Below are 27090 nucleotides of genomic sequence, written 5' to 3'. Positions count from 1 at the left end.
GGGTTTGCTATCAAAAAATGACAGGCGTTAGCGACATAGAGATTTTCAAAAATAGCGTTAAGCTTAACGCAATTTGCTATCCAACATTTAAAATTTCTATATTTATAATGAAATCAACCATGAATAGAAAAGAAATAAATGCTAGATGTCTAGACGCTGAACTTTTACGTGAACGCAGCCGTAAGTAGTAAAAAGGAAGTATTTATTTACAATAGACTTGTATCTCATTGTTAACGGCAATTGTATTATTGTACATAATGCCGATTGCATGATATACAAAAGTTCAACAAAAGTGACGAGGTTCGTTGACTTAAAATTGTCAATAACAAAATTAAAATGAACTTGCCCTGTACGCGTTCTTACAGTTCTGCGCAAGACGTCCAACATGCGCAGATCACTGCAATGCTACAAAATCAACTTCACTCCATTGCCTCAAATATCGTGAAAAGATAATCTTTTTTGCAATAATAATTGAAAGGCATAATGCAGATTTTCTTGAGTTATAGTGTTTATTAGAATGTGTAAGTGAGTGATGAAGTTTAAATAATTTGAGTGGTTATCAAAGGTTTTCGAGTGCATGAATCAATTAAGAGTTTATTGAAGAAAACGTAAGTAAATTACAGTCTTGCTGTATCATTCTGTCGTTTTTATGAATGTACTAAAGATTGTTTTTCAATTTTATATGGAATTTTGTGACCAAATATTTTTTACATTATCGGTTAGCGACATTTTGAGTCCTTTCTTTCGTTATACAATGAACAGCTCATAAAATAAATCTGCATAGTCATAAAGCGTCGAGGAAGTTTTTGAAGATTTTACAATTTTCATTAGCACAAAATTTAATTTCATTAATAAGCAGAGAAAAGAGGATTAATTATGTACTGTTAATTTCTATTAGTCAATGAACGCGATTAAATCTGTAATAAAAATCTGTCAATTAATTGTCAAATTAGTTTGACATAAGTTTATTTCGAATTTTAAATTGGTTGAATGCTATGTTTTGCTTAGCATTTTAAAGTTAATTTTGTTTTAGTAAACTAAAGTAGTTACGGAGTTTACTAGACAGTTAAATATTGTCTTTGTAATATTTGAATTCAAACTTTTGTTCTCAGTTGATGACTATAATTGAATAATTTAATTTAACACCAATTAAATATTTTTCTTTGCTCTTTATGATATTGCATCAAAAATGGGATCAATTAAGGAGCATATCAGTCTTCATTTCTTTTTCAAATCGAACATGATGACTGTAGGTTGGTATATGAAACAATAATATTTGTTTCAACCATTATATTTTACCATAAATCTATTGGTTTCCAGTGAATTGTAGAAAGTTTTAATCCAAACTTTAAATTAATCTTATTTACATCATTATCAAATTGTTCTCCTAGCTTATTAATTTTAATAAATATATTTACTTACTGCCTTATTCAAATTGTTAGTGTATTGGAACCAAAATTCAGTCAAATGGTGCATTTTTTTATTTATAATTGTCATTTAATTATCTTTTTACTGTTAAATAGAACTGTATTGTACCATGTACTGTTCTGTTTGTTTTACGAAATAAATTATCTCTATCTTAATCTTGTATTTCGAACTCTCCGTGTTCTACATGGTCTGTTCTTTTGTTTGTGTTGTTTTTCTTTAGATACCTGGCTGTAGCACTGGTAATTGTTATCGCTAGGCTGTCGAAATTTCCACAAATAATTCAAAAATTTTGAGTGACTAATTCTCCTTTTCTATTCGTTTTTTTTAGCCTATAAGATACAGGTTCAATCTCAATTTGGTTTTGAGTTTTATTCGGATTAAAGTATTTTACTTTTGAAACTGACAAGAATGAGAATTCTGCGACATCACATCTGTTTATTAAAACAAGCCACTTTTTTCTTCTGCTTAATTAAACTCAACGAGGATATTTTTTATTTTGCATCATGTTCTGTGTTCTTCTTGCTTCAAAGGTTCAATGTAGTAATGAATTGGGATTTCCTAATAGCTTTTATCATCTATCACATAGAGAAGAAGTAGTTATTAAGTTGGATTCTTGCTATCTGAACCATCAACCTTCCGTTTAGTTCGGCTGAGGTCTGTTATAAATCCAGGATTTTGCAAAGGATCACAGAATGTGGTGGTTGAATTCAACTTTTTTTAAACCTTTAATGGGTTGGCAATGGAAACTAAACCCATTGCTTTTTGCATCTTACTTTCCATCGTACTTTGTAGGAGTTTCCTTTTTTGAGTTCCTAACCAAATCTGTAGAGAAATGATGAAGATTAGTGTAATCAAGTGTTTATTTTAGACCGTATTTGTTTTTTTTGCTACAACTGAAGTATACCATGTGTGAAATCTTTACCTGTCTAGTCTAGCTATCACCATTCATGATGGTTGTTACAGTCAGAAATATGTTGGCTGACAAATATAGAGGGTATCCACAAATTCCTACACATACCAATTTCTTAGTCAAACTTCGCAGAAAGTTCTGTTGAAAAAAGTCTTACAGGAAATTATATTAAACAGCATGATTGATAAACTGGTGATACCATTTTGGTGATGTGCTCCTTTTTCCGCACTTGGACCCAATATGATTGATACAATAAACTAAAATAAATCTTTTATTACCAGGTTATGGACAACGAGCAGCCCCATCAGGAGCTGGTAAAATGCGTGGTGGTCGGCGACACGGCGGTCGGCAAGACCCGGCTGATATGCGCCCGCGCATGCAACAAGCACGTGTCGCTGTCTCAGCTGATGACCACGCACGTGCCTACTGTGTGGGCTATCGACCAGTACCGGATATATAAAGATGTGAGTTTTGAGCTAGTAATTCAAAGAAGGGATTCAACGAAATTATTATCTTGGGGTAAAACACTTTTCTCGGGTAGGTGCGTGGTTGAGGACAACCGCTAAATCCAGTGAAAGTGACGTGTCACGCGTTCAATCCCCGCGAAAAGAATTTGTGTGATCCGCGAGAGATTTATACATATTTATTGCCATAAGCCCCAGTAGTGGGAAAATCCCACCTAAATGACAATCATGCTCCCAGGGAAGCCTCGGTTTGCGAAAAACTGAACGTTGTAATTTAATAACTTAAATTTAGACAAATCTGATGATGAATGGATGTGTTAAAAATAGTATATTTTATCTAGAACTAGCTGTTGCCGGCGACTTCGTCCCCGTGGGTAGAAGATATAAGTTATGATTTATACCTGCCCTATTTTTTTCACATTTTCCTTTGTATCTTCGCTCCTATTAGTCGCAGCGTGATGGTTTATAGCCTAAAGCCTTCCTCGATTAATAGTCTATTCAACACAAAAATAATTTTTCAATTTGGACCAGTAGTTCCTGAGACTAGCGCGTTCAAACAAACAAACAAACACTTCAGCTTTATATATTAGTATAGAAGTATAGATAATAAGTTAAAGTAATTTATTTTTCTTACATTTTTAAATGCACGAAGCTTAGGTCCTTTGTACGACGAGAAAACCTAGTCTCATTTAACAGAAACTTTAGTCTCCAATCCCACAGCAAAGCAGGAAAACAATTATATGAGTTGTTACTTTAAAGACTAAAATCTTCAAATACCGAAAACTTGTATCACCTCGTGTATAAAGACCCTTCACCATAGAAGATAGATGAATATTAATGACTGTTACTAGACATTAATTATGCACAGTGCATAAAACGAGGATATAAAGCAGTTGTAAACTCAGCAGTAACATCGTGTTTATGCTTAGCAACAAGTTAGATAATGAAATATGAATAATAATGACTTGGAACAGTTATGTAGCATTTATAGGCCTTTTTTTATTGAACTGTACTTTAAAGGTAACAAGGTACTTTGTATAAGAAGCTAAAAGTTTTTATAGGGCATGATGCAATTCTTCTTGTCGTATGGTTGAGGACTATAACACGATGAGCATCGTGTTATAGTTTATATACCATCTGTAGGCCTTGCAATGTAGATGAGCAAACCCTGGAAATAAAAATGAGATGGTTTTGGTTATAGACAACAAATATTTTTTGTTACGCACATAAATTTGGAAGGACATCAGTGCCGGATTTCGAACGCTTAACTCCGTAGTCCAACGTCTATACCATCAGTCTCTATTTCTATTTTCTTTTTCTTTTCACCGACATGAAAAAGGGGAGTTTGTTGCCTTAGAAGTTAGGTCTGGATGAAACGATTATTTTTTGATCTAGCTTGATATACGTAGCGGGCATTTATTCCCATAAAAATGTCATCAAGTTTGACTAAATAGATTTTTTATGTGAACTTGGTTGTATGTTTGTGTTGTTAAAACAATATTATAAGTTGTATTTTTGTCACCAGGTTCTAGAAAGATCTTGGGAAGTTGTAGACGGTGTGAACGTCTCACTTCGCCTGTGGGACACGTTTGGAGATCATGAGAAGGACAGGAGATTTGCTTATGGACGGTAAGATTCCACTGCATGGATAGCCGAGTGGTATTGGTTACTATGCCGAACCTAGAGTGCACGACGTTCAGTATTACTTTTAATATGTAGGAGAGACATCAATAATGTAATAAATCAACGTAGACTAATTTTTCTCTTTCCAGGTCCGATGTAGTTCTTCTATGTTTTTCAATAACCAACCCTATTTCGCTAAGGAATTGTGGTGCTATGTGGTATCCTGAAATCAGGCAAGTCTCAAAAGTTGATAATTACACTACATTGCAGTTGATTAGACTGTACGGATATCCGAGCGGTATAAGTATAGATTATGCGCGACAGGACTAGGCGCGATCTGTCGCGTGTTCAACCCTCGCGTAGAACAAGCGTTTGTGTGACCCATGAATGCTTGTCCTGAGTCTGGGTGTCTCAAGCGTGTGACTTAAACATGAGAATTAAATTTCTTAGTGCCAAATATGTGAACCTGTTTTTACATATAACTACTTCTTTCTTGTATTGAAACTTAGTTAAAAGGTTATTTCTTTGTTTCAGACGTTTCTGCCCTAACACACCGATTTTATTAGTAGGCTGCAAAAACGACCTCCGATACATGTACCGAGATGAAACCTACCTCAACTATTGTAAGGATCGAAGCCCTTTTATAAGGTAAGATAATAATACATCATCACCATCGTCATCATTAACCTGCGGGAGACATTGCAAAGCGTTCAGGTTTAGTCAGTGAAGTTCCTTTCCAAGAATGCATTTTTAGAACTAGTTTTTACTGTCTTGTAAAAACTATTTTTATAAATCTGAGTTCGTTTCGCTAATTTATTTAACGGACCATTGCTACCAAATTTTTTGAGTCAGATGAGACTATTATCCAAAAGTTGCAGCGACGTTCAAATAAAAAAGAAAATTTCAAAAATCAACAATTCAGTGTTGCAACGGTTTACTTACGCTAATTTATCGGTATCGTCGGACCCAACCGGAGCCCTTAATCATGCGCTGACGCTGCGAGGTCGCGAGTTGAACCATTTAAATATTTTTTTTGTCCCACCGCTGGGCAAAGGCCATCCCCAAATCCTTCCACAATCCTCTGCTCTGGGCCGCATGGAATCCCCTGCATCATTTAATTATGAATAATCCTACTAATTACTATAAAATAATTAAAGAAAAATGAATCCCCAAATTAATCCACGCACAATATTCCAGGGCACCTCGTAAAAGCGACCTAGTAATGCCAGACCAGGGCCGGGCTCTAGCCCATGAGTTCGGTATATACTATTACGAGACATCCGTCTTCACGTACTACGGCGTCAACGAGGTGTTTGAGAACGCGATCCGAGCGGCGCTCATAGCGAGGAGGCAGCAGAGGTTCTGGATGACGAACCTGAAGAGGGTGCAGAGACCGCTCTTACAGGTAGAGTTTTGGTAGAGTTGACTAGCTGACTCAGGAAATGGTGTTATGATATGGTGCAGAAAAGAACATTATATACGAATGATTCTTAGTATTAATTAGGATATTGTTTACAGGCACCCTTCAGACCGCCCAGACCCATGGAGCCCGAAGTAGCTGTTGTGAACAGCACTTACTTAGAAAATATGACTGTATTACTACGACAACAGGTAAATCGACATCACGATGTTATTGGTTGAACCTTTTTTTCGTATTGTAAATCATCTAGGCTTTGAGCGACAAAGGGTGTGTCAGACTTTTACTGACTAAAAATTCTGTTCAGTTCAGTTTTCCTTCATCGTTTATCATTAGTCCCTTAGAATAGCGTTCACAAAAACACATGTTAAAGTGATGATATATTCCTACCCGCTGTATAAATTATTTAATTTAATTTCAAATATAAATGAATATATTACTTGTACCTTGTCTGTTCGCAGTACTTCTCGGACATGGTGATAATCTGCGGCTCCAAGGGTTTCCCAGTCCACCGCTTCATGTTGGCGGCCGCATGTGAGGCCTTCCAGCGCCTGCTCGACAACCACGCCGGGACGCTCGCCAACGAGCTGGCGCGCAGCTCCAGCGAGAGCAGCATGGTCAGATACTCACTATAGGCATTAGTAGTGCGGCGTGCGAGGCCTTACAAACAATTGTCCTGTATAGAAATCCAACCAACCCTATAGCAGTCAGGGCTAACAACACGACCTGCGACCACCGCAAGGTCTGGTCAGCGGGCGGCAGGGAGGCCACCCTGCCATCTGATCAGCTAAAAGGCCAAGAAGGAGACGGACGTGTCGTCCTGCACGTCCGTTACGAATGAGGGGATGGGTTTTTTAACCAACCTTTATATAAGACGTCAAACGGGAGCGCGAGCAAACCCGTGGCTCTGGGTCAGGAGTTGAAGGAGCCTTGGAAGTTTCAATTGGTGGGAGTCCGACATATCCCCTCGCCGTGCCCTCAGCGTGGGTTGAGGTCATTAGCTTTTCACCCCGGAAAAAGGGGGCTATTAACCACGAGTCTAACAAAAAAGCCTGTCTTAATAATCTAGTGGACAAAATTATTAGTTGCTTATTTGCTATACGTATTCATTGACCCTATTTTGTCACACACAGGTGAGCAGTATGGGCGAGGCAACGACTGGCGAGTTCAACGAGGATACAGAGTACCTTATACGACAAGACCAGGCCAAGCAGATGAGGTGAGACAAAACAAGGATTATATAAAATAAAATACAAATATCCTGTCTCGGTAACCGAATTGCTCGAATCAGTCCGATGATAGTGACTATAAGAAAACTTGTTTGATCTACATCTAGATCATACAAGTTTTTCACACATAATGTCTTTAAGAAATCATGATATTTCCAGAGTATGGGATCAGATCAAACGGCGGTCTTCATGTCAGATCTTGCCGCTGAGTGATAGTTGCAAGAAACCGCCGGACTTATATCGAGAGGTCAACCACCCCGCTATAGTGTCAATCAGGGTTGTTAAGGTATGACATGTAGAGTTATCAATGTCTAAATAGCTTTTATGTATTAATTGTGTATAATCTGTAAACTTGCTTATTGGAGAAACACTTTTTAAAACTATGTCTAAAACTAGCTGTTTCCCGCGACTTCGTCTGCGTGGTTAGAAGATATAAGTTATGACTTTTTCTTCGCTCCTATTATTCGTAGCGTGGTGATATATAGCGAATAACCTAACTCGATGAATCGTCTATTTAACCCAAAAAGATTTTTTCAATTTGGACCAGTAGTTCCTTAGATTAGCGCGTTCAAACAAACAAACTCTTCAGCTTTATATATTAGTATAGATTAGTATAGATTAAATATCTTAATATTATTTCACAGTGCGACAAAATCCAACACGCGACATCACAAACACAAACAATAGTGACGATGAGCAAGCTCATATCCCAAACAGTTATGCAAGAGATCATTAACTTCATTTACACGGGAGCCCTCGACGCCAGCGCCTTCAAACAACAGGTCAGTGGATAAGCAACCTTGAATGATTAGACATAAGGTTTGGTTTCAAATGATCTAGTGACAACGTTTGATATGGCAACGGTAGGATTGTGACGTCATAAATTCAATATGGCTGACTGACAGTTGTGTATGTACTAACAGTCGTATACAAGAGTTTTTGGTGTAAGATATTTTTTTTATAAGGATTGAAAGATTTTGACTTTGTCACTAAATCATAGTTTATTTATATTTAAATCAAAATAAGCTTCAGCTTGGTATCAGTATTTAAAAAATATTATATTTTTATGTACGAATTCAATTTAACGTAATTATTATTATTCTTAACTTGAGCTATTTTCTTGCTGTCTTCTTATTAAAATGTGTATAGTTTAAAAACAAACAAAAAATAATATTCATAGACATAAACTTCAAGCAATACAGACACGCTTCCAAGCTTAGCTGTTTTTAAAAACTTGTCATTATTTACTTTTATATCTGGGGTAGATTACATCAACAAAAAATAACCAATCTGCGAATAAATGTTTGCTAATCGTACTTATGCAAATGGCAAACTTATAATTTGAGGATATCATTTTACTAGTCAAGTGTACAAAATCAATTACTATTAACAGAAAAAGTACATATGTATGTTTTAATAAGGAGACAGCATTTCCTTTATCAATATATTTATTCTTTAACTACTTACTGTGCTTCTTTATTCTATGAACCCACTCAAAATTAAAAAATATATTGCAAATTAAAAATATATAAAATTAATAATTTTATAATAACAAAAATGTTTTGCAGTCGGCTGCTATCGGATTATTACTGGTAAACCCTATTGCAATAAATTATACCATTAAAACAAATTCATAATTATTAATTTTTACCATTTGTATTATTATAAAAAAATATATACAGCACCATTTTTGTAGTGTATTCTTTTGTAGTTTATCATATTATATTATTGTATTTCTTAAGCTAAATTCATTGTATTATTAGCATGTGTATTTATTATTCTAGTATAAGACAGCATATGTATACAGTCAACAAAAAAGAAATACATTATGAAAAACAACATTTTTTCAATCAATGAACATACCGATTAATAAATAAAAAAATTGTACGCCTACAAAATAATAAAAGCCAATTGAAAATGATTTAAAAGTTCTCAAGTTGACAAATTATTTAAGAACTTCTTAATGTTAACTATTCGGAAGAAAGTCCAGTAAATTACCCTTGAAAAAGCATGGATGATACAATTTATATTTTTGTAATTTATTATAAAAAACAATATTTCTTAAAATATATAGAAGTTTCCTTTTATGCTTACTGCTTAAATTTACTATCTTTTTTCTTTATTATATTTCAAACTTATATTTATTATTGTAAAAGAATATATAATAATATTGTCAAAAACGGTATTGAAATGATTATTATAATAGTATCACATCTCAGTAACAATAGATTATTTGCATCTGAAAATCATTATAATTCATATTTTAAGACATTCTAGAGCGTCTTTGCTATGCCAGTGGAAGAACGACGTTATTAAATTTTGCATTGTCTGGCTGGTAGTTAACGCCTAGTGCCAGTATTAAGCATTCCTTCGTTTATTAAATAATACCAGGCTATATATGGCCCATTGCTGGGCACAAGCCTCTTCGCATGTGTGGAAGGTTTGAGCGTTGATCACTACGCTGGTTTTGGATTTCATTCTTAAAAATCCAGGTTTTCTGTCGATGTTTTCCAACACCATAGCTGACCAAGGACAGTCGGCTGTAAATTTAACCAACGTCCAAAATATTCGAACAACTTAAACAAAAATAACTATGAGTGTAAATGAGTGATGTTTTGATTGTTATATTTGAAAGAGAGTTCAAGAAAAGCAAGATAGCAGCGCGTATCGCCCACAGCTAAAGCTGTGGAAAAGCGACATTGTAACTGACTGCACAGAAAAATCCCAAGAAACTTAATCAAATTGTTTGAATAACCGAAAGGGTTGAGATTATAAAAGCTTTCCCGTTGATCTATAGTTTAAAAAAGCTATTAATATTCCGTACTCAGGCGTTAATGAAAGGCGTTATTCCTTAGCATACATACAATGAGAACTGACTTGATACACACAACGACATTCTCTAATTAGGGACTACATACATTAACAGTATCTTATAAAACTCACCAAAAAACCCGTTCCCATCAGCTACAGCAATATCGGAATATTCCAAGGACTCACTTACCCCCAATAGTTATTAGACGATACGGTTTCCTTACGTGTCCGCAGGAGATACGCCAAGCGGCAGAGCTACTCGGCTTCCACGAGCTCAGCAAGTTAAGCCAGTTCATCTTAGACCAGCATCTGCTCTTCGACAAGGGTTTCATGCTGCAGTTCCATGCGGTGAGTTGTGTTTATGTGTTTTAGAAAAATGATGCTTATAGTTACGACTATAAGGTTTAAGTTTTAGTTTGATTCGAGGCCTATAAATAATGGCGCCAGTTTGAATGGTTTAGAAAACTTTACTTGATCTTTTTATTTTTGGATGCGGCTTAATATGCGTTCTGTTCTAATACTAGTTAGAATTTGTCAATGTGTATGTAAGTTTGTTATCTTTCCACGCGAATGACTAAAGAAAATTGATTATGACAAATACCTTTTGTTTAAGTAAGATGGACATTCCTCGTGGACATTCGCTTACTTGGGGGAGAAAGTGGGTGGTGTCATATTATTACCGACTGAACCTGAACCGCCGTGCCGTTTCCTGCTTTTGGTCGGTGCGTGGCAATAAGTTGCAACTCACCACGCATAAATAACATATATTATAGATTTTGCAGCGACATCGCTCTGTTTTTTAGCTTGCTGTAATTGTTTTTCAGATAGGAAATCACATTTAGATTGAGCGGAAAAGAGTGTCACACTTTTACTGTCTACTTTTACTACCCACCCATAATCCTTCTTTGCTCTTTATGTACCGGGGCCGCGGTAACCCTTTCGGACAATCCGCTGGTCCGGCGGAGAGCCCCAATATGTACCTCACTTATACCTTAGCTAGTAAACATATATTTGTATGACACACCCCTGCAGCCGCTGGCAGGCCGGCTGCGCGACATGTACGTGGAGCGCAGCATGTTCGCGGACGTGACGTTCGACCTGGACGACGGCATCCACCTCGCGCACCGCGCGCTGCTCATGGCGCGCTGCGACCCCATGAAGGCCATGTTCCAGGGCCACTTCCGCGAGAGCGTGTCCAGAGTGGTCAGTCATGTTTACATACATTTTAGCTTTTAGATTTTGTCTGTTTATATTTTAATCCTCATGCCGATAGCTGGCAAGAAGTGGTCAAAGGACGGGTAAAGTGGCGCTCTGTCGTATGAGAGCCGAGACACATTTTGGGTCACCGAGTCAACGGAGTAATTAAGTATATTTAGTTTATATGATGTAAATTTTCAGGAATAAAAACGAATAATCGTGTTTCGGTTTATTTTGTTTGAGAAGCCTCAGGAAGAATGTCTGAACACAAAGGTGACGATACGGAGGAAACAAATAGATGTAATCTTAAACTCTAAAATTTAATATGGATAGTTCCTTTAATTCACTAGTTGTTAACCTAGAAATCTAAAAAGACCTAACGAAAAGCCTCACCTATCTAATTTCGAACAAACATTCTCATTACATACCTACAAAACATCGCTTTTACCTACACAAGCTAGGTAGTACCTAGTTACCTTAAACTTAATACAATTTAACACCTATTTCCTCAGATATCGTTCCCCGGTGTAAAAATGTACGCGTTCCACATCCTGCTGAGCTACATCTACAGTGACAAGATTCCAGCGGTGGAGCCGACTCGGTGTCTCGAACTCCTGGAGTTAGCTAACAGGCTGTGCATGAACCGCCTCGTCACCTTAGTCGAGGCCAGGGTCATAGATCAGCTGCAGCAGAGAGATAGGTAGGGGTTATATGACTTTACAAGTTACCTACTGGACAAAATTGTATTAATAAGTGATGTAACGGTTTACTTAAGCGTATTAGAATCGCGACCCCGCCGCGTCAGCTTAAGGACTCCGGTTGGGTTCGAAACTAGTCGGGTGTTACCGCGTGAGTAAATCGTTACAACATTATTAATGAATCAGTCACACGATAGATATTATAAAAAAATGTATTTTTATGCATTTTTTTACTCGGAAACGCGTACATCTTTATCTTTCTGAAAGTCAATTTGTAGTCGAATTCTCCTAAGCTCCTATAATAGTGTGACTGCACGGATAGCCGAATGGTTGAGGGCATACAACGTTGTGTACGACTTGCCGCGAGTTCGATCCTCACGTAGGACTAACATTTTTGTGATCTACAATTCTTGTTCTAAGTTTGGGTTTCTGCGCTTGTGACTTGAATGTTTCTAGTTCTTTAGTGTGGAAGTCATTCAAATTAAGTTTATCTGAAAGTAATTACGTTATTATAATTTTCGTCTTTTTTCAACAGGGTCTGTGGCGATGATGATCAAGTCGTCGAAATAGCGTTGTCATTACTTGAACCTGTCAAGGTATGTTCACAAAAACAAATAAATTTGTGTTATATTGTAAGTAAATTAAATTGCATTCATAAATTAAAATGCAATTAAAATTGCATTCTCGCCGTATGCGCAGTACTAACGTTTAATCATAGGTTGAGAATTTCACTAATGTGCAGTTATATTTGATAAACAGATTTTGTTACTTGTAAACCTAGTCAAAATTAGGATGATGATATTTTGTAGTTTAATGAATAATTACGAATACGTATTTTTTCTCTTGTCCCGCAATCATAAATCGATCAAATTATAGATATTAGACCCCACATAACTTCCTCTTACAAAACCTTTTTCCAGTAAAAAAGTAACCGTAGATATTAGGCTCTATGTACCAAATACCAAAACTTAGTAGCCTTAAATAGTATGACATGCAGACATAGATACTTTCGTTTTTATAATATTAATAAAGATTATCACCCGTATACGTCTATCCCCTTAGCTGCACAACGCGCACAACCTGGCGGGCTGGTGCACGTGGCGGCTGTGCGGCGCGTACGACCGCGTGTGTCGCGCCCGGCACCTGTCGCAGCCCTCGCGGGACTACCTCTCCGACAACCGGTGGCCGCCCGTCTGGTATACACACACTTTACTCTACTGTAGTAACTGGCACGGATCTTGAGCTCTCGGCGGAGGAATGAGATTCGCTTTGCGCATCGTACACTCATGACAAAATAAAACGCCAATATTGAGCCGTCTTGAGTTGCTTGCAGCTGCAGCAAACAACGAATTTCAACGAATCACTCATGTCCGCTATGACGCGATACGCTGTGGGACAATCACTGCACTTTAGTCCGCCCCGCGCCTGACTTCATACCGCAAAAGGGACACAAAAAATCACTTCTGCGCAGGTGAAGGTTAGCGCTCAGGATACGTGCCGATAACTATACCAATCAACACCATGCTTATGTGAAACCAACACTTACACATAAGGTTACACATAAGGTCTTGGTCTATACAAGTGCGGATAATAATATATGGCGGTTTTTAATAGTCGAGTGGTACAGGTCCCTATGCCAAATGCTTTTCCCATGACCTTTGTCCGTCGCGCACTGTTCGCGAAAGTCGGGACAAAAGCTGCTGCTTTTGCCGTGATGCTAGGAAAAAAAAAGAATACAGACCTTAAACCTCGGATCTAATCTACGCGAGACAACAAAGTATCGTAAAACACCATATTTCTTTTACACCACAATAGTTCTGCTATAGTTAATTCTGTGTGAACGAAAACAATTACTTAATTGCACCTATTGAAGTTCAAATTACATTTGACCTACTTTCGCCCACCCTTCACCGCTTCCTAAGTCCTTTTGCTGTGAGAAAAGAAACTCCTCAGAATCTTCAAATAAAAGATTTGTAGGAACAGTTTAAAAAAAACGTATTAAACTTTCAGGTACGTCAAAGAGTTTGACTACTACCAGAAGTGTGTGAACGAGCAGAGTAAAGAACAGAAGGAGTTAAGACCGACCACCTCGTTACAAGCGAACCAACAGACTGGCTGCCTGTGTTTCACTAGTAAGTTTACTTTATGTTTAATAGAATATAAATTAAAGGTTTAGAAAAGGCATATGAAAAGATTTAAGAGGACTTAAATGGCTTTTAGTCCAACCTCTAAGTTTGGGACTTGGTAACGTTGTAGTAATGTTAGTTTTTGGATACAAGTCAGCGTCTTTATTCGAGAGTAAAGGCTTTTTTCCCCAGTTAGAGTTACAAGTAGTCTCGAATATCTCAAAAAAAAGTTCTGCATTTTCCATTCCTCCCTGAAAGAATTGCCAAATTGCATAGACTAACAAAAACTCAGTTCTGTAGTTCCGGCTATTTGACCAAGCATTAGTAAACGCTCATATATGTATGTATTCTATTTATTCAACTAAAAACTACATAAGTTTATACAATGTCCCACGAAACCAGTGTCTATATACCAGTAGTAAGTAAGGCAGTGTGCGTGTAGGCAAGTCCCGGCGCGACAGCGAGCCGGCCGCTGACGTCACGACCGCGCTGTGTCGCTCCGACGACGCGCACCAGCCGCAACTCTGACACCTGCCTTACTGGAGGTCAGTACTCACATACACATCATTATAACATAATTATCTAGTTAACAACAGGGTATTTAACGAATAAAACTGTCGTACACCTATACTCTCAATTCTGCCGGTCAACTTTACTGCAGTGCTTCCGACCGAGTGTTAAGATCAAAACTCGGTCTAGCCAGTCACATCAGGACTCACGATAGAAGTGAATTGCCAAGTGTTGTCGTTATCGAATACAATAAGGAAGACTATATTACTATCTAACAAAAACAAAACTAATAAAAATATAACAAAAAAAAAATATTCTTAAAAAAAAAATTAGCACAGAGCCCCAATTCTACTATTTACAACAGGCGATAAATGAATTTAGAATTATTGTGTTGGCAAAATGCTTAAGAGAATAGGAATAGGTTCAAATTTAATTCAACTCCCATTCATTCACTATTTTGTAAATAGCAGAATCGCGGCCCAGATTTAATGCTTGTTAATAATAAAATAAAAATAATAATTATTTATTTATTTGAAAGAATATTTTTACAATAGGCGTTACATAGAATAAAGTCCATAATATTCTACTGTTTCCAGCGTCCAAATATTTTTAAGTCTAGAACGAAAATAGAAAATTATAATATTGAAAACGGCGTTTTAGTAACAATACAAAGATTTTCTCTTCTCGTTTCTCGAGAAATATATATATGTATACTAAGTATAGTTTGTACACCCAGGTCCCTCCGTTTCGCGGTGCTCCTGCCAGTATCGATGTGCTTCATGAGCACAATACTGACTATCCTGATACTTTTCCACGTCTACACTTAAACACTGCTCACTAGGATAGTTGTTGCACTATTGTACACGGATCGGTTATCGCGTAGGCTGGTGTTGTGGACTCAACGAGAATGTTCGACAACTTTCTGAATTGATTTTAGTGATGTTTTTTTGGCTTAAGTGTCCTAATTTGACTTTGTTTAGGACATCAATCAATATAAATATAATTTAAACCTATGTGATCCTATTTTAAAAGATACACGGCTTCTATGCATCGTTTTTTTTTGTAATAGGCAACTCTCAATATTAAAATGTGTTACTTTTTATAGAAAATTGTAAATGGAAGATAAGAGAAAGTTGTTTATTTGCATCTAAAAAGTGTTTGTTTTTATAACATCGTGTGAGTCGATTATAAAATTAAAAAAAAATGGAATATGTATTTACTTACTACCTCTAGAAGAGTTTTGAATTTGAAACTTCATAAAAATATATTCCAATTAAAAAAAATGTAATTAAAACTTTTTTATTGAGTTTGCTACAGTAATTGTAAAACACCAGCCTCGAAGTCCGGTCATAAAGCGAAGAGCGAAATTCGACCTTATTAAGAATAGTTTTAGTGTATTTTCCATTAAATATAAATTGTGTTGCTATCGCGTGGCTAAGTTTAGCGAATTTGAGCTCAATCTCTTAACGCTAAGGTATAGTTTGGCATGGAGTGATGTTGATGAATTGATTAGTATTATTTTATAAGAGTTTCTGTGTAGAAATTATGATCTTTAATGATTTATCTTTCTTATTTAATTATTTTAATCAAAAAATATTGTAGAAACAAAAAAAAATACTAAAAAAATTGCGAGCTTTGTCAACTTTATAATTTTATTTAACTATCATGACAATTTTAGTGATATCATTATTAAAATCAAAAATCCTTTTGAAAGTATTGTACAATAAAAAATATGATACAGATAAAAAATATTTAAGCTCTAGTATTATATATTTCTACACAGAAATTCATTTAGCAAGCATTTCTTTCAAACAAATTATATCAAGGGATCCCATTCCATATAATTTTAAACTTAAAGATATATTTTTCTACTCACAGCCTGTAATTTAGTCCTTAAAACAATATCAATAAAGTTTAAAATAGCAAAGTTTAAAAGGATGCAATTTTGAAGGTAGATTAGCTTTGGTGCTTGTAGTATTTTATGATAGGTATGTTTATAAACGTGTTTTAAATACGTTAATGGTGGTAATACCGTATTCTGTGTCATGGGTTGCCAGATGAGAAAAATCTTACATTTTTATTGCATTTTCAGGGTTTTTGAGTCAATAAATAGAAGGAATCAATTAAAAAATAACAATTAAGTTTTCTTAACTTATATTTTGTATTATTTTAAAGCCTTTCTCCGTCTTTGTGACATAATAATGCCTTCTCAACAAAACCGCTGTGTTTGTATTGTGTCTCAATATTAGCTTATCAGGAAACGGGTAATCTCTCTAATACGCAAAAACGAGAAAAGAAAGATATAAAAATTATAATGAAAAAACAGTAAAAGGGTAAAATCAACTGGCAATCCAACCGATCGTCTTAAAAGACATTGTATCGCGCTAAATTATTTTATTCATTAATATATTTTTGTACACATTATTAGTAACGACTCTTTATTATGTAATGTAGTTTATAAGTCGCCATTTTTAAATGCTTATTTATGTTATTGTGATAGGTTTGACTTTGTGATACCTTATTGGTTCAGTTATTTTAAAAAATTGAACAACTTTGGTGTCAACTTGTCTTAAAACTCAGTTAAAAAAGAAAACATTTATAACTTGCAATAAAGACTTCTAAAACCAAATACTAATCAATAATATCAGTCCTTTTTTTATTGAAGATGTCTGTGTTTCTAAAATCACACCAATAGAAACCAAATTTGTGTGATTTTAGAAATACCGTTTTTTAAGTTCGTGAACCCATGTGGATAAAAGCCCTTTAAACATTAATAAAGATTTCGAAAAGAAGTTTTTGAACAAATTGAGTATATATATGAAAAAGAGCGTATGGTAGGTTTCCCTAGCAAGTCAGCTAGAAAGTCTGACAACCAGTCTTACTATGGGGTATTGTGTTGCCCAGGTAACTGGGTTAAGGAGGTCTGATAGGCAGTCGCTCCTCGTACAACACTGATACTTAGCTAAATCCAGTTTGGACGCCGACCCCAACATAGTTGGCCAAAGGCTAGGATGACGATTAACACGTTGAACTTATGGCAGCTAATGAGTAATGTGTAACCGTAATCTAAGTATCACAAAGTTAAACCCTAGTTAGAATGGCAAGCCTGTACTGTCGGTATCGCTAAGCCCAACAGTGGGCTAAAGCCAGAGTATCGATTGCTTGACGGAGCGGTAGCCATGTAGTCTGTGATAGGTATAGAATAATCAGAACTGTGATCAGTAAGGTCAAACCAAGGGTAATGGATACCAAAGAATGTATGGTCAGCAAAACAAGATTGTTTGGAAATTATCGTGTGTTTTGTTTGAACTATTTTAAGTATCTTATGAGAAATTGTTCTTAATTTTTCTTCACGTTAACGATTAATAATAGCAAATATTAAGTTAGGTATATTGTTGTCTATGACTGTGTCTATGTTTGTCTATGACACAAAAGATTGTCGAATGGTTTTTGAAATGTTGACTAATAATCAATAATAATAATACCTACGCGGCAATCTGTTCAGTCAAATAAATATGAAAAACAACCTGAGAGACTTTGCATTTTACTTTGACCAAATGCATATTTTATACATAATTGAGATATTTGTCTATTCAATTTATATTATTTAGAATGATTGTTTTGCTGACTCTACAAATAACTGATGTGATTGAAATGTTTAAATTGTTGAATGTATTGGGTACGTAACATTGTTTGAAACTGTCGAAAGGCAAATGTAATGAATTGTATGTGTTTTAAATAAGTATTATTAATAATTTAAAGGAATTGGGACTATTTTCAAGGCAATTGTAAACCAAGTCCTAAGGTATTGGACAGAAAGTGGTTTTGTGTTTTCCTGTTTCTTAAATATTTTGATCTCAACATATTGCTGATTTTTCCCAATACAGCTATTGAATTATATAAAGACTAAATTTGAAGAAAAATCCTTAAAAAACAAATTCACGCACAATGGTCTAGTAAACCTAAGTACCCTATTTCTTTAAGCCTGATAGCTTTAACTAAGCTTATATTAGTTGTGCGATTTTGAACCTTAAGTGAATGTCGTAAGAGTTAAAATGGATTACCGCTTGAATGTAGACGCGATCGAATCGATGTATTATTTGAAGACATCTCGTAGTTTTAAAGTTTTTGTAATACGTAAGTGTTGTTGGATTTGTTTTAGGCGAATTTTAATAAAAAAAATCTTACTTTTATTTATTGTAGAAATTATAAGTACTTATTTTAATGTTCCAATGTTTTTTTTCTTCATGGACACCGCATTTCATATAAAACAGGAGTACTCACCTCTTAAAGTAATATTATTGCGGTTGTAAAAGAGAGACGGACTACGCCACGCGTAGCGCTGTCTCGCTTTAATAACTACAATATTATAACTTTAAGAGGTGACAGGATATCCAACTTTTATAAACAGAATGTACTTAAAACAAATCCAATATAAAACATGTAGTTTAAATAATCTCCTAAGAATTTAAAGTACAAAATATCATCATCACTTACCACATTAAATATAGTGAGATGTATTATTTTTACACGCACGCCGTTTATCCATATTGTATCGCTAAATTTCCATCTACTTATGAAAATATTTGAGTTAATATTTCTATTACTAATTATAAAAGATGAGAGAAAATTCTTTGCTTATAATTACTTGAATATTTTTATAAGTACTACGTCAATTATTGACTTGCTTGTGAACGTGCTGACGGATTTCGCAACTTGTTTAGATGGACCCTGGGAATATTGTAAATGTATGGAAATAGGTTACTATCGTAAAGCAAGCCTGCTATAAATTAGAATTGAACTCACAATTTTGTTTTTTTCCAATCTGTGTATGGAGTTGTATGCACGAGGTGCCGCACGAAGAGCTACGAATCGAACGCAGGCAAGGTCCCAATGAGACTTTTTCGTATTTACTTACATGTAATTCCTTAATTATTCTGAGACACCACTGACAACACTGTAACCGATTAAAGGTGAGGGATACCTGAATATAAAATCGACAACCCGCAATGAGCTATCGTGGTGATCGACGCGACGCTCAAACTTACTCTATAATATATGGGAAGAGGCCTTTTCTCGGCTTTGGGTCCTGTATAGGCCGGTATACTCATATGTGCTTATACTAAACTGACATGAATAAATCAGCGGATTAAAATTTGTGGGTATGGGAGGACCAACATTTTATTTGCTACTGTAGTACGATTTTTTCTAGAAAGTTGTTAATTTCCACGTATTTAAAGGTTTTTCAATCACATGCCTGAGGTCTATTTAAACAAGTTGTGTATAGATATTACAATTAAGTCATAACTACAGCAATAATTCTATAGCCTTAAATATAAATAAATGCCATAAACTTTGTTACAGAATAGTGTTTAATAAAAAACCGCGTCGGTATTTTTGCAAGCAAGTGTAATATATTAAAATGGCTATATGGTTGCTACTTTACTGGATCAGAAAGTAACTTCTGTTGGGACTAATACTTTAATTACAAACGAAGATAAATTATTTGACCATTATATGTAATGTAACTTATAACTGATAATTTTAGTTTTTATGTGATAATGGGTTAGGTATGATTCAATAGATAGTAGTAATCTGAATTGAAGAACTGACTAAAATCTCCAATGTGTCCTAGTGATGAGAATTGAGGGATGGACGACAGAAGTACGAATATCGAATCCATTAGCCATACAAAATCACAGAAAACGAATTATATAGTATATTATACAGCCATAAGGTTCAAAATTCTTTGGCACCCCATCTGCAGTGAAGTGACAGCCATAAAATCATTTTAATACAAAAATCTTACCAAAAGTAATTCGAGTGTAATTTTAATTAACAATTAATGATCTCATACATACTGGGCACTCATTCAAAAGCAGGGTTAATCCATATAATGAATACTGCTTCATTGACGCGTTATAGTTCAAGAATAGATTTCAGTAGATTTGTTTCATGTCATGGTATTTTCACTAACAAACAGAAGGTTAACCAAGCCTGCTGCCTTTTTGCAGCTTTGGAATGGCCAAAGTTGCAAAAAGCAGCGGGCGACATGGTATAGAGCTTTTTCTCTTCAATGTCATTTCATTACTTTTGAAAATTTAATTCTCTTTATTTATTATTTATGTATAAATATCTATGTTAGTCTGTAAGGTATATGTCTATGGGCCTTAGTAGCCTGATAATAAAATGTTTTTTTTTTTTTTTAATTCTCCTAATCTGTATGAAATGTTTCTACTTCAGATCCTCTATCCTTTCACTGTAGTTGTTTTTGTGTCTCAAGGTAAATGTACTGAAATCTATTCGACAAAGCGAATCTAGACTTCTAGCTTAGATATTCTAGTGATCCTAGTGCGTAATTTAAAGTAATTGTATTTTGCCAATCTTCACTGTCAATAATAATGACAATCTGCCATTTTTTACGTACCCATAGATTTTAATAAGTGTATTAAATGTATGTGTAATGAAATGCTGTTGTTTTATTAATGTCTATCTTATAGTACCTTCCCTAGTACACTCTAGGGGTTTATAAATCAACTTAGGCCTTCTTCGCTTTGGGTTTAGCTGATGGGAGTGTCATATTTTTACTGACGAAACCCCACCCTGTTCCCTCTATTGCCCTTTTGAAAAATACCCGCTACCCCCGCAGTTGTCAGCCCTTATGGGCTCCACAGAACTTGGTGGCACCTCTGAGGGTGTGCATGGAACACATACATTTATGTATGGAAAGATAAATGCCCCTTGATGCAGTCAGGTACAGAGTACATAGTTGAATGGTAGATGTAAGGTAACCAAGCACTATCTGTATTAAAAAAGTCAACACTAGCCTCAAATAATACATATATCCTGCAACATTTTTGATATTAAAGACATCTTAACAGTAACAATTTCCAAAAATGAAACAAAAGCAATATTAGAATAATTTGCCTATATTAAAAAATCTTGGTCCACAAGAGTCATACATAACAATCCTTGTACACCATTATTTTATACTTAACCTAACTTATTACTAATTAAATCTTAATTGATACATTTTGTTCAAACAAGCACAGTAATATATCAATCAAATTTATACTTGTGTTTTGCAGTTACATATTATATTCTTATTAACATCTAAGAACTAGGTACATACAAACAAGGAATTAAGTCTAGTTAGTAAAAGTGAGTAAAAGCTATTGTTTGTAATAGAGATTATTACAAAGTGACTAAGTTGCGTATTTTATGGTTAATGTAATCATATTGATGGCAGCAAGCTCTGTAACATTGTTAAATCCTTCTCTACAGCCAAAAAGTCATTTTCCAAAAACACAATATAAACTAAGTTCTTAAAATAAAAACAACATATTAACTACAAAACCAAGTTGCAATACTCTGAAGCTGAAAGTCGTATACAAAGTCAGCTAGCTTCATTAAACAGATTGATTACAAGTAAACCTAAAACCTCTACTGGCTAACCAAGTCACAACAATATAACTTCAAAGTATTAACAATAACCTACTTTACTAATATTCTTATAACTAGATAGGGTGTCCGAGCAGTTTGATTTCTCCTCTTACTTCATCAAACAAGTCTTTGTAATCATCATGTTCTTTCACTAACACCATGACACACCCTCTCATGGTGCCCATAGCTGCTCCGATGTCTTTGCGGCTTGGAGTGTAGCAGTATGGGATGTCCTTCTCTTCACAGACGGCAGGTAAGTGGCACATGATTTCTATTGGTGATATGTCTCCAGCGAAGAAGACAATTCTGGAAAAAAACAGGATATGTTTAAGATAAACACACATATCAATGAAAAGTACAAATAAATGGTACAATTTCATTTGAGGATATAGATTCAAGATGATAAAAACATAATTGAGCGTATCTTTTATTGAATTTAAATCTAAATGCTGTCGCTGCTAATTTATAGGTTAGAATTACAATCAAAGTTTAATTTCAATAATATTGTAGATCATACTTGAAAGTACACTTTTAGGTAAGAAGATACTTGGACTTGTTATATTATGCCATGAAAACGCTTATTAATGATTTCAATTGATAATAATCATTTCAACAACACCATCGGCAAACCTATTTACATAACCTCAAAATAGAAAAATAACATTTACTCACCCTTTCTCGCCGAGTCGTAATTGTTTTTGGACAATTTTAAGGCCATTCCTAATGTAATTTTTGTGTGATGTTGACTTTTTGATAAGTTTGTAGATCTTTTTGCTCAGTTTCTTAGGCGCCATCGGCTTTGCAATCACGCTGCAGTGGTCAACTTTTTCGTCATAGCTTTGAGGTTCATTTTTAACAGAAACGTCTGCTTGATCTTCCTGTTCGACAGGCTCTTGTTTTATTTTACCCATTTTGGTAAGTATTAGTCAAAAATTGTTTATATTTTATAAACACGTGCACGGGCACCGCACAACACAAGGCAAACGTGAATTTGACAGTTCACCTATCACTGACAGCAAGCCGCTTATTAGTTGTCGTTCGGAAATGTAACACATTAACAATTTCGAGAGTTATTAATATTTAATTCCATAAATATTTAAAGAAACGAAAGTTAATATTTATGCAACTTTAATTCGATGATTTACCTAATAGAATTTTGTAAAAAAAATATTAACACACGAGCATTGGGTCTGTCAAAACGGAATGTCGCAACGTTTCCATGGAAACAGCAACATGTCAACAAAATTTCTTTCAAATCACGCTAGTCGCGGATAAATAATTTAATTACGATGAATAGCATCATATCCTACTAATTCAACTCGAGAAATATCAAGCTAAGCTTCCAAACAACGTCTCCATGATGGTACTTTAAACAAGTTAACAGATACAATAACGATAATTAATGTTTTTAGTTTTATTGATTCGTGTCTTAATTTTAAGGGCCTATTGAATATTTTGAAAAAGCTGCGGTCTAATCCGGATAAGGAGTTGCGTTTGCTGTTGCTTGGGCTAGATAATGCTGGTAAAACGACGTTATTGAAGCAACTGGCATCAGAAGATGTAAACCATGTCACTCCGACGGCGGGGTTCAATATAAAATCAGTTTTGTCGAATGGCTTTAAGCTAAACGTGTGGGATATCGGTGGACAAAGGAAGATAAGGCCTTACTGGAGAAACTATTTTGAGAATACTGACATTTTGGTTAGTATTTACCTTTATTACTGATGCTTTACTGCATATTTCTGTTTTTTTTTTTATATTATTTATCGCTAATGATAAACATACAGCCGGGCTCGCAAAAAATATTTAAATAGTCAAATTTATTACATCAATTATTCAAGTAACTATTACCAAAAATTTACAACAAATATTACAAATGTAGGAGAATAATTCAAAAAGACATTATTAATTTTGCAGATTTATGTAGTAGACTGCTCAGACCACCAAAGACTGGAGGAGACTGGTCAGGAGTTGGCCGAGCTGCTGGAGGATGAAAAGCTTCGCGGAGTAGCCTTGTTGGTGTATGCTAATAAACAGGATTTGGCTACAGGTATTTACTTTATTAAAAACTGTTTTTCTTAAAATTTAAATGGCAAATGTTCAGTTCAGTCCCACAATTTGTAATGCACCCCTTGTAGTAATTTAATTTATACCCTTAAATTGGCCCTGCAGTAAGATAGAAACAGCTAGGATAATGCAAATTTGCTAATAGCAAACTATTAATGTTATTATATTATAATTGATAGTACATTCGTCTTTATTCACGCGTATCTGACTAGTTTCGGATCCAACCGGAGTACCACCAGCTGACGCGGCGGCGGGCGAACATTCCGATCTCCTTCTTGTAATTTTGTCCAGCTATGCTATATTCTCATTTGTGTGTTCCAGCTCTGCCAGCCAGTGAGATAGCCCAGCATCTGGGCCTGCACCTCATCAGGGACCGCACTTGGCAGATACAGGCATGTGTAGCCACTGATGGTACTGGGGTCAAGGTATTTATGATGTTATGTTTAAAATTTGGGTTACATAATAATGTGACTATGACCGATATAACCTGGTCGAAACGTCGGGGTTGAATCAAGGTGAAATTCGCGTTAATTCCCGTTTTTTTTGTTACTAATATTTGTGGTGTTATAAATGTCAACTCGTAGGAACTCTGTTGTTCGTTGGACGCCGGTAAAATACGGCGACGAGTTTTCATCCACTACTGGATATAAGCTATTGTATTTATGTTTATCTCTTGTTTCTCGCTCATTTCTACATCCTACTACTGGCATCTTTTTATGACAATATGCAGTCAAATAAAATTTCGTGTGACGTCACTTACCAGTACACTTTTAACTAGCAAATGCTGTTACTAGCCCACCTATCATAAATCTCTTTACCTTATCCTCTAGCCTCTAACCTCACCCTAGTACTTCTAATCTTCCTAATTTTTTAATGATGTGGCCAAATTAAAAACTTACTCAATGTTTTTAAGAAACGTGTCGGACTGTCCTGTAAGTTGTAACCCTCGTTTCCAAGGCTGATTTACATCGATTTATTGATTCATCGATCACCATTTGATTTATATCGGTTCAAAATGTGTATAATAATTATTTAGATTCAGAATTCATTTGCGAATAATACTTTCATTGTAATGAGTGGAATTAGCACCGGACGCTGAATCAGTTCAAGGACAACGATTTCCTGATTTCTTCCATTGACTGATATGAATGAATTATGATAGGAAATATTTGCTTGACGAATGACTAATTCCATAAACTTTTTGAATGGCTGGATAGCCGAGTGGTTGAGGTGACCACGCCAGAGCACGACGTGTCACTTGTTCGATCCAAGCGTAGGACAAGTATTTGTGTGATCCACGAATGCTTATCCTGAGTCTGGGTGTCTTTGTGCATGTGACTTGAATGTTTGTAAAACTCCCCGCGGCGCAAGGATTAAATTACTTAGGTATTGAGGGAGTCATTTAAAAAAAAAACGTTTTCCAAAATTTCTTTTCTTTTGATTGTTACAGGAAGGGATGGAGTGGGTCTGCAAAAACATTCCAGCTAAGAAATAAAGCTAAGTTTTAATAACAATTATGTACACTTAACATTGTCAGAGGTACAATAAGAAAATAATAATGTTACCTCTTAACACTTATTTACACTATCAAAACTGATATTAAAACATGATCTAGTCGAACGGAATCCGTCCAAAAATTATGTATTTAGAACATATTAGTACAATAATATGCGTTTTAGTATGGTATGTGACATTGTACTAGCTTTTTAGTCAATCTTATCTATATTGCTGTGAATAAAAACTACTTATACCTATCTCTTCATGAATAGGAAAGTTGCCAACTACTACCTTCTGAAATAGATTACTGGGATTGCGAAAAAGAGATAGCACACAACGTGGCCTAGAGCGGCGTCTCACTTTAACACGCTACTACGACAAATCGTAAATGAGAGAACCACAAGAACATACAATCGGGATAAAAAAACTTAAGTGTTAATCTAGTTTAAAACTACCTGTGTACCGAATTACGTCCACATCTGTTTAGTGGTTTTTGTGTATCAAACATCCATCCATACTTACAAACTTTCGCGTTTATTACATTAGTAGGGTTGTTAAGCTAAAAAAAGGTATGAGAAGGATACCTTGTTTTGCCCTTTAGTCTAAAAACTCGGTTTAAAAATAAAACGAGACTACAAACAAATTTAAAACAAATTAAATATACTACTGAAACAGTCTTCTATACTTTTAATACCTCTATCAATCTAATACTCTCCATAATAAGAATGACACGTCTGAGTAAGACAGGTTATCAGACTTTATAACTTCTGACTTCTTATCATTTTTTTTTTATAAATAAATGCGGACAACTTCACATACATTGTTCTGAACCCAAAGTAAGTTGCTGAAGCACTTGTGTTATGGAATTCAGATACAACGAAGGTACCACAAACACCCAGACCCGAGACAATGTAGAAATGTGAATTTTAACATTGACTCGACCGGGCTCGAACCCGGGTCCTCAGAGCCTCAAACCGGTGCGTACGCCACTCGACCACGGAGGTCGTCAGAATACCCGAAACTACTGTCAAACATGTGTAAATAACAACCAGGACCCACGATTTTACATACCATGCAAGAATGAAATTAGTACAAAAGGCCTACTATTAAAATATTAATATTTACACACGGTTATTGACCAAGTTTAGTGTTAACGCACCTTAATACGATAAGTCGGTTGAGTAAAGTTACGTGGTTTTAGATTAGATGAAAAAATTGTCGTTTTTTTGCAGGGTGAAATAACAAAACCAATCACCTCTACACTTTTTAAAGCGATTGAACTTAGAGATGCTATAATAGTATTGAGTATTGAGAATCTAAATATGGTTGGCCTATAACTGTACCGCTTAGTTCATGAGCGGTAACATTAATTTTATTATTCGCCATTAATATACATATGTATATACGCTCTTGTTTACGGCTGTCGTATTTTTTCATCTAATCTATTGTATTTGCCTAACGAGGAAAGTAAATTATGATAATAAATAAAGTTGTTATTTATAAAAAAATCTTCACTAATCTTGTTGCCGCGTTTTTCTTATCACGTCAATTAAAGGAGTTGTATTTAATTTAGCTTATAGTTATGTATAGATTAGGATTAATATTATGTGTATGTGTATGTCGCTGGTAGGGTATACCAGTGCTATTTATTTAGTTGAAAGAAAGAAGAA

At 35.2% G+C, this 27090-nt stretch overlaps 3 protein-coding genes across 4 annotated transcripts; 2 read left to right on the top strand and 1 right to left on the bottom strand.

Moving 5' to 3' along the window:
- Window positions 1–316: 316 nt before the first annotated feature.
- On the top strand, window positions 317–16030 carry LOC113498936 (rho-related BTB domain-containing protein 1). Its single transcript, XM_026879205.1, has 20 exons — window positions 317–608; window positions 2620–2802; window positions 4328–4431; window positions 4575–4658; window positions 4960–5073; window positions 5623–5830; window positions 5944–6036; window positions 6304–6459; window positions 6976–7061; window positions 7231–7357; window positions 7716–7853; window positions 8640–8663; window positions 10117–10230; window positions 10915–11085; window positions 11592–11779; window positions 12313–12373; window positions 12840–12973; window positions 13788–13909; window positions 14346–14448; window positions 15150–16030. The coding sequence occupies exons 2-19, from the start codon at window positions 2623–2625 to the stop codon at window positions 14429–14431; spliced, it is 2190 nt and encodes a 729-aa protein (XP_026735006.1). The 5' UTR covers window positions 317–608; window positions 2620–2622; the 3' UTR covers window positions 14432–14448; window positions 15150–16030.
- Window positions 16031–21324: 5294 nt separating this feature from the next.
- LOC113498906 (H/ACA ribonucleoprotein complex subunit 2-like protein) lies at window positions 21325–22857 on the bottom strand. The gene is made up of 2 exons (XM_026879110.1): window positions 22529–22857; window positions 21325–22162 (listed from the first exon to the last, which is right to left on the bottom strand). Exons 1-2 carry the CDS (start codon window positions 22765–22767, stop codon window positions 21931–21933), a joined length of 471 nt encoding a protein of 156 aa, XP_026734911.1. The 5' UTR covers window positions 22768–22857; the 3' UTR covers window positions 21325–21930.
- A 226-nt stretch (window positions 22858–23083) lies between these two features.
- On the top strand, window positions 23084–25903 carry LOC113498896 (ADP-ribosylation factor-like protein 3). 2 transcript variants are annotated; one of them, XM_026879096.1, is made up of 5 exons: window positions 23084–23219; window positions 23321–23557; window positions 23774–23906; window positions 24245–24348; window positions 25374–25903. In XM_026879096.1, the coding sequence occupies exons 1-5, from the start codon at window positions 23214–23216 to the stop codon at window positions 25416–25418; spliced, it is 525 nt and encodes a 174-aa protein (XP_026734897.1). In that variant the 5' UTR covers window positions 23084–23213; the 3' UTR covers window positions 25419–25903. The 2 variants fall into 2 exon arrangements, with proteins under 2 accessions (XP_026734897.1, XP_026734888.1); XM_026879087.1 differs by having other exon boundaries at window positions 23297–23557.
- The last annotated feature ends 1187 nt before the right edge of the window (window positions 25904–27090 follow it).

This window comes from Trichoplusia ni, chromosome 1 (genome assembly GCF_003590095.1).
Source record: "Trichoplusia ni isolate ovarian cell line Hi5 chromosome 1, tn1, whole genome shotgun sequence".
Lineage (NCBI taxonomy): Eukaryota > Metazoa > Arthropoda > Insecta > Lepidoptera > Noctuidae > Trichoplusia > Trichoplusia ni.
The sequence above is the reverse complement of the archived record's forward strand: the minus strand, read 5'-3'. Positions and strand labels throughout refer to the sequence as shown.